General features: G+C 54.0%; 1 protein-coding gene across 1 annotated transcript; it reads left to right on the top strand.

Moving 5' to 3' along the window:
* Window positions 2,358–7,875, top strand: AVPR1B (arginine vasopressin receptor 1B). Its single transcript, XM_005690409.2, has 2 exons — window positions 2,358–3,300; window positions 7,547–7,875. Exons 1-2 carry the CDS (start codon window positions 2,358–2,360, stop codon window positions 7,873–7,875), a joined length of 1,272 nt encoding a protein of 423 aa, XP_005690466.2.

Raw genomic sequence — 8,167 nt, 5'->3', positions numbered from 1 at the left:
ACTCACAAAAGCCCAAACAACAAATAAACACATGGTAAGATACTCAATTAATAGTCAGTGAAATAGAATAAAAGCAGCATGAGATGCTATTTCATATCTATCAAATTGGTGAAAACGAGAAAGTCTGACTGACTACGGTGGAAAACTCAAACGCAACTGGTGGGAGACTAAATCGGCACAACACATTTGGAGACAAAATTTAAGATATGGATCTATCTAATTGAAAATTCATACACTGTATGGTCCAATAATACTTACATCAAGCATATACATCTGTATGTACACCTGAGAGAAATTCTCACACATGAACATAAGGACACATATACAAAGAATGTTCATTGTAGCATTAAAAATTAAATAGCTAAAAAAGCTGAAAAAACCTAAAATCATAAATAAACAAAATGCATTATATTCACATACTTCAATAGTGTGCATGAGAAGCTGAATAAGCTAGATCTATGTATTACCATGGGCAGACCTAAAAAATAAAGTGGAATTTAAAAAGCAAGTTCCAGAATGGTACATATAGTTTGATATCATATGTTTAACTATATATAATTTTTAATGAATACATCAAGAAATGAATGGGAGTAAGAAGATGGAGACAAACAGCCCTTTTGAGTTTCGCTGTCAAAGGGTTGGGCTGCACAGCACAGAAGGAAGCTAATATATTTTAGGTGAGGAATGTGAGTGTTTGAACCATGAAGGATGAGCTGGAGATGAATGTGCAGGCTGTGTAGGGTGGAGGCGAGTCAAGAAGGGACCTTAATTGGATACGTGGTGGACGGATGACACTATAAAGGGGGGTCAGGTTTGATTAAAAGGCAAGACAAGCGGACCTCCAGAATGATGATGGGACCTGGCCTTTCTGCGGGTAGCGGACGATGCTGTTGTCACTCCTAAGGAACTTCTGCTCTGGAGTCCCAGTGATCCACCTCCTCTATGTACTAAAAATAAATTCTACACCCAGCACCGCGGCACTGTTGCACTGTCTCCACCGCCCTGTGAGCTTCCTCTGGGCCCCGGTGGCTTCTTTTTATCTGCACCCGTGCCTCTCACGGATGTTAGCAAAGGCCGCTCTGGGAAAAGCACTGGGTCTAGTCCCGCCTCCACTGCTTCGCCAGTTCTGTGATTTTTCTAGAGCGAATCCTGTGACTTCCAACACCTCAGTTTTCTACCTCTCAGGGTGGTTAAACCGCCTTGAGGTGACCGCTGGTGCAAGACTCCGGGAAGCCTGGAGGCGAAGCCCTGCCCTGGACCCCGGTTCCCCAGGACCGGCTCGTCCCACCGTGCGCTCTCCGCAGCTGCCTCCTCTCCACCCACAGCCTCGCCTTTGTTTTCTTCCCGCCTTTCTGGCTCCAGGTTTCCCCAAAGCCTGCGGTCAGACGCCACCGCCGGCGGCCCCGGGCTCCGTCTGGGGCGCTGCCTCGCCCACCTGGCCACCCTTGGGGGGCTACCTGGGGGACAGGGACCCGCCAGCGCTGCCGGCCGCGGGGTCCCCGGTAGGTGGGCGGCCACCACCCGTCCCCTGGGCGCGCACCTGTCTCGGGAGACAGTCCGACGGTGCCAGGCGCGAGCCTCGGGGAGCTCGTCTGTCCGCGGGCGCCGCCGGCCGGTGGGCGCTCGCCACGCCGTCGGCTTCTCTGGCTCCCTGTCTGTCCGGGGCCCACCTGCCCCTCTGCCCCTCCTCCCGGGCCTCCCTCGAGTCCCCACTCCTGCGCCCCCCGCCCCCCCCGCCCCCCCAGCCAGCCTCTCTGGGCCCCGCGGTTGGTCGCTTACGGTGTCACTCCGCCCTCCCCGGCAGGAGCCACGCGGCGCGCGCTCTCGGATACGAGCGCATAAAGCCTGCTCGCGCCGAGCCGCCAGCCCGGGCGTGTGGGCTCAGCGGCGTTTTCCAGCGACTCCTCCGGCCAGGAGCGCTCCTGCAAACAGGTTTAGGGGCACCCGCTTCCAGGAAAGTTTGCGGAAAGTGGATTTGAGGCGCACTGGGGAGTGGTGCCAGCCCCCCCCCCCCCGCCCCCAGCCTTTATACCCTTCCAGAAGGCTCGCCTTGCCCAGCCCCTTCCTGACTCCTCGGCTCCCTGACTCTTGCTTCCCTTCGCTCCCGGGTCCCCCCGCCCTTCTCTGGGCTCAGCATCTTCTTCCTTACCTCATTCTCCCTCATCCTCTCCATCCCTGCCCTCTTAACTCCTGCCACACAGTCTCAGCTTCCTTCTGGTCATACTACCCTTCCCCTTTCTTCCGTCTTTAACCTCCTCCTGCCCACTCCGTCTCATTCCTCCGGCCTCTCTACTTGCGCTCACACTCTGCGTCCATCCCCGCCTCCCCGCCTGCTTCTCTCCCAGCAAACTTCCACCATGGATTCCAGGCCTCCTTGGACGGCTGCTCCTACCTCGGGGAGCACCCTCGCTGCCGCGAACGCCACCACACCCTGGCTGGGCCGGGATGAGGAGCTGGCCAAGGTGGAGATCGGCGTCCTGGCCACTGTCCTGGCGCTGGCGACAGGGGGCAACCTGACGGTGCTTCTGACGGTGGGACAGCCGGTCCGCAAGCGCTCCCGCATGCAGGTGTTCGTGCTGCATCTGGCTCTGACCGACCTGGGCGTGGCGCTCTTCCAGGTGCTGCCCCAGCTGCTGTGGGACATCACCTACCGCTTCCAGGGCCCGGACCCGCTCTGCCGGGCCGTCAAGTACCTGCAGGTGCTGAGCATGTTTGCTTCCACCTACATGCTGCTGGCCATGACGCTGGACCGCTACCTGGCCGTCTGTCACCCCCTGCGCAGCCTCCAGCAGCCCAGCCGGTCCACCTACCCGCTCATCGCAGCCCCCTGGCTGCTGGCGGCGGTCCTCAGCCTCCCTCAAGTCTTCATTTTTTCCGTACGAGAGGTGATCCAGGGCTCTGGAGTGCTGGACTGCTGGGCAGACTTCCGCTTCCCTTGGGGGCCACGGGCCTACATCACCTGGACCACCCTAGCCATCTTCATCCTGCCAGTGGCCATGCTCACAGCCTGCTACAGCCTCATCTGCCACGAAATCTGCAAGAACCTCAAAGTCAAGACGGAGGCTGGGCAGGCCGAAGGAGGGAGCTGGGGCCCTGCGAACAGGCCGTCTGCTCCTCGTGGCCCGGTGGCAGCCACGCGGGGGCTGCCATCCCGGGTTAGCAGCGTCAGCACCATCTCGCGGGCCAAGATCCGAACTGTGAAGATGACCTTCGTCATTGTGCTGGCCTATATCGCCTGCTGGGCGCCTTTCTTCAGTGTCCAGATGTGGTCTGTGTGGGATGAGAATGCCCCCGATGAAGGCAAGTGTGTGGTCTGGTTGGGAAGGTAGAGGCAGGAGCAGGAGGTGGAAAAATGCAGAGAAGAGAGAAGGTGGGTATTAGGACAGGGCCACAGTGGCTTCCGGGCCAGGCAGGTAACAAATGGGTGAAGCAGTTAAAGATGGTGTCTGTTCCGGTGTGAAAAGGGACAGTTCTAGTATGCATTCATTTTGAATGGTTTCTATCAATCCCTTCAAAGCTGTTTGAAGATCTCATTTAGCATTATGTGTGTGTTACTCACTCAGTCATGTCTGACTCTTTGTGACCCCACGGACTGTAGCCTACCAGGCTCCTCGGTCCTTGGGATTCTCCAGGCCAGAATACTGGAGCAGGTTGCCATTTCCTTCTCCAGGGGGTCTTCCCGACCCAGGGACTGAACCCGTGTGTCCCGCACTGCAGGCAGAGCCTTCAGCATCTGAGCCTCCTTCCCTGGTGGCGCTAGTCTGCCAGTGCCCATCCGCCAGTGCAGAAGACTTAAGAGACGTGGGTTCGGTGCTTGGGTCGGGAAGATCCCCTGGAGAAGGGCATGGTAACTCGCTCCAGTATTCTGGCTTGGAGAATCCCGGGGACAGAGGAGCCTGGTGGGCTACAGTCCATGGGGTCGTACAGAGTCGGACACGACTGAAGTGACTTAGCACGGCAGCACAGCACAGAGGCTGCCAGGGTCAGGCAGGTAACAAACGGGTGCAGCTTTAAAGATGGTGCCTAAACCGGTGTGAAAAGGGACAGCTGTGACTCCCATCCGGTCAAAACATGCCATGTGAGTACCTGTAATGTGAAATTTCTGTATTCTACAATTTTGGCAACTAACTTAAGCATTTTAAAATACTATTTGGCCCTAATGAAGATATGACCATGAGTAGATTTGGCCAAGCAACTGACAGTTTGCTAGACGGTTTGAAAGGGATTTTCAAATGATTTGGTCCAGATGGCTGTTTGTGGCCCATGAAGTGTGTCTCTCAGCATTCTTCCCCTGCTACAGCTGAACAAGACTTTGAACTCCTTTTCAACAGCCGTTTTCAAATAATTAGCCCTGGGGCACAACCCTGAAACTCCAAATTCAACCCTTTGTCTTGTTAATGAGAAAGCAGAGGCTCAGAGAGGATACCTGACCTGCCCAAGGAAGGCCACACAGCTAGGAAGTGGCGAAGTGAAGTGACGAATAGAACCTAGGCCTGGAATCTCCTCGTTTCTTTCCTCAACTCCGTACCCCCGCTTCCCAAATTCTAGCTCTGGAAGTGATGAGAAGGGCCTTCCTCCTATGTGAAAAACAAAATGGGACCTTCTAAGAGGACTGTGTTCCAGGTGCCTGATTTTGGTCATTCTTGGGAGTGAGATAGACGGCAGCCTAAGTTTCAGATACTGCCAACAGGTCAGGCCATTTGGGGGTGAGCTTGTCCTGAGAAAGGAAAGTGCTGTTTCTGGGCAGCCCAAATGCTGGCAAGTGGTATTTAAAGACATCTGTTCCTGCTCTCCTAAGAAGAGGGGGGTGGGGACAAGTGTGTGGTCACCTGTCAGGGTGACTGGGTGCTCTCTCGTACAGCAGACTCTTCATGCGCAGCTCGGGGTGTATGATGGGAGCGGCGCGCGACTGCCCCAGGGACGCCCTGTGCACAGTTAGCTCTGGAAGCTTCCTGAGGACTCACCGACCAGCAGACCCAGACTGCCCCTTCCTACCAGCTCTTAGAGTGATCTCCCCTGTGCTATTGTTTCTAGTCTCAATCTGCTCATCCTAGGGCACGCTCAAGCCAAACATCTTTTCCGGAAAGACGAAGTAAGGGGAAGGTGGTTCATGACATTAACACAACTCTGCCAGGGAGTTCAGCAAGATCCATGTTGATGAATGGCAGAGACCAACACAATATTGTAAAGCAATTATCCTTCAATTAAAAATAAATTTTTTTTAAGCTAAAAAAAAAAAGAGAGAGAGAGAGTTCAGCAATACTGAATTGTAACAGTCCCATTGTACCCCTTCTTAACCACTTTTTGGACACTGGTGTGGACCAGAGGCTATTTATAAAATTACCCTTTAAGCAATGACCATATTAGCCCTAACCTGTTCTAGGGACTGCCCCCACCTCTAGTCAAGCACAGAATAGAAGGAAGGAGGGCTTTCTATGTGCCAAGCACATTTAGGCCTTGTGCTACTTAGGGGTGACCTTCTCCCCTTGACATCTAAGCAATCTGAGCTTCAGAGAGGTGAAATAACTGGTCCAAAGTGCCACTTCTAGTAAGAGATGGAGCCAAGAATTGAATCAAGGTCTTTTTAGGCCAAACTTTATCCAGACTTTTATTGTTGTCTTATTCCCAACACTCATAGCTGAGCTGGTGGCACCAGCGATGAGAAGGCCGTTCGCCCATTATCAAGGAACCTACGAGAAGCTTTCTTGCTTGCCTCCTGTAGTCACCACCATCATCAACCTGTCCCTCAGACCCATATATAAGTGACTTATCACTTATCAAGGGCCTCTCCGAGTAAGCAGTGCAGGAACGAAGTGTCCCTCAGAAAACCAGAAGCCTTTCGGGGACCCTGAGTTGAGCAGACATTCACTGCTTTAAACTTGCTTTCCGGTACACCCAGCTTCCCTCCACGGCACGCTGGCCTCCTGGCCTCTCGTCCCCGAGTCTTTGGCAGGAAGCTGTCTCCTTGCACTTGCCCTTGCCTCCGACAATCAGTGGAGCCTCTGCCAGGCCGCGCTGCAGCAGGTCTGCCCTCCAGGACTGAGCTGGAGCCTCCGAAGACTCCAGGGCTCCAGGTGCATCTCGAGCCCCGACCTGGGCCTGGCTCGGGGGGCGGGGGGGCAATCCAAACAGATGCTTCCCAAGTGAAGAAACCTTGGAAACCCTCAGTCTCTGGCCTGATCTAGGCACTATACATATACTGATGGAGCAGATGAGATGAATGCACACCTTAGCCAGAGCAGCTTCTCAAATGTCTGCAGCCCCCAGGTGTTCAGTTAACTGGGGCGCAGGCCAGACACGTTCATGCTGCAGGAGCCTGGGTTTGTTGCTGAGGCTGGTCCCCCCCTTGCTCTCACTTCTATGCTTCTCAACTCTGTGATTCATGCTTTCTCTCAAATATCCTGACCCTGTATCTTTTCTTCTCTTGGGCTGCAAGTACCACACTGGAGAGCACCCAAGGACCCAGCATATTGGAAGCTTTCATGGCACTTTACAGAGCAGGCACTTGAGCTTTGCCTTTGAGTTCATTGGTTGAAATGGTGCAGAATTGCTGCTTTCAAGAGGGGAGACCTAGGTTCAGGTCTGTGCCGTAACCCTCAATTCCTTCCAGCTCTGCCATGGCGCTCAGTGATTCTACAGCCTCCACTAAAGCGCTGGGCAAATCAGTGTGCAGCCCGTGCCATAGCTTAGCCATGGTGCGTCTGGCAGAAGGCTGGGGCCCATCCCAGCAGCTTTCCTGTTGGCATGAGAAGTTTCATTTCATTTTCAGAAAGAGTATTATATCTGGAAGGAATCTTATCAGAGTCTTTGAAGGCTCGCATTTTGACTGTCCAGGAGAGAAATTTGTTTTCCCTGCAAAAGGGACATTCTCTGAATGTAATTTCTGATGACGGAGAACAGCACTGGTCAGGAACAAGATGTCTGGATGCCCTGTACCTAGAAGCTGCACAGTTGGAGGTGGCTCCATGGGACCTCTAGGCTGTCAGGCTCCACTGATTGCCTACGAGGTCCCCAGCACCGGCCTGGCACAGTCAATACTCACACGGACAATAACTGAATGACAGAATGACTGGGACGGACCCTAAGGGGTCAGAGGGCAGTGTGTACCCGTTTCTATGACATAAGTGGGAATGCAGGTGTGCCCAAACTTGGCTAGAATCATGGTCATTTTTCCTGCAGATTTTACCGAAATTGCCTCACCCGTGCTTGACATCCGTTAGGGGATTCACAATTCAAGATTTTGGGACAAAGATAGTGATCCAGTTCGGGCTGCTCCTGTCACTGACTATGTCTGTGTCTCTAAAGTCAGCTTAGAGCAAGCCTCAGCTCCTGTCATCACCCTGTGGCACAAAATGAATAAATAAATCAGTGAGGCAAAACCCTGGAGTTAGGAGTCCCAGGTTGGAGTCCCAGCTGTGATCCTTTCTGATTATAGAACCCCACGTGGTCCTCCTTGGGATTCAGCTTCCTCCTCTGTTCTGTAGGGAGCGGGACTCTCTCCCAGGGCCCTTCCAGCTCTGAAATCCTTGTGCTTCTCCCTTGGCAGATTCGACCAACGTGGCTTTCACCATCTCCATGCTTTTGGGCAACCTCAGCAGCTGCTGCAACCCCTGGATCTACATGGGCTTCAACAGCCACCTGTGGTGGCGTGCCCTGCGCCGTCTGGCCTGCTGCAGAGGCGCTGGGCCCAGGATGCGCAGGCGGCTCTCCAATGGCAGTCTTTCCAGCCGCCATGCCACCCTGCTGACCCGCTCGAGTGGCCTGCCTGCCCGCGGCCTCAGCCCCGGACTCAGCAGGAAACCAGGGCCCAGAGACTCCCTGAGGGGCGCAGAGCAGGTGGATGGCGATGCTGCCACTGAGACCAGCATCTTTTAGGGAGCACTCTCCAGAGTCTGGCGGAGGATCTCTGCCCATCTCAGCACTGCCCAGCCTGATGCTCTCCATGGTCTTCTTCAGTTAGAACCTTTCATGACTTTGCAAGACTGGAGAAGCGTTCTCTCAGGACACCTAACCAATAGGCTCTAGAAGAATTGTTGGATTTTCATGACAATGACATTTATGCCCTTTGACTCGGCTTGAGGCAGGGTGAGGAGGCCGGAAGGGTCGCTCCTATCTTTGGTGTCACAGCTGCCGGCCCAACCTCACGTCCTGGGAAACAGGGAGACTC

Source organism: Capra hircus, chromosome 16 (genome assembly GCF_001704415.2).
Source record: "Capra hircus breed San Clemente chromosome 16, ASM170441v1, whole genome shotgun sequence".
NCBI classification, from domain to species: Eukaryota; Metazoa; Chordata; class Mammalia; order Artiodactyla; family Bovidae; genus Capra; species Capra hircus.
Note: the sequence above shows the minus strand (reverse complement) of the source record. Positions and strands in the feature narration are given on the sequence as shown.

Coding starts and splice junctions, on each gene's coding strand:
- AVPR1B (XM_005690409.2), top strand. CDS start 2,358: ATGGATTCCAGGCCTCCTTGGACGGCTGCTCCTACCTCGGGGAGCACC. Junction 3,301..7,546: donor TGAGAATGCCCCCGATGAAG/GCAAGTGTGTGG, acceptor CTCCCTTGGCAG/ATTCGACCAACGTGGCTTTC.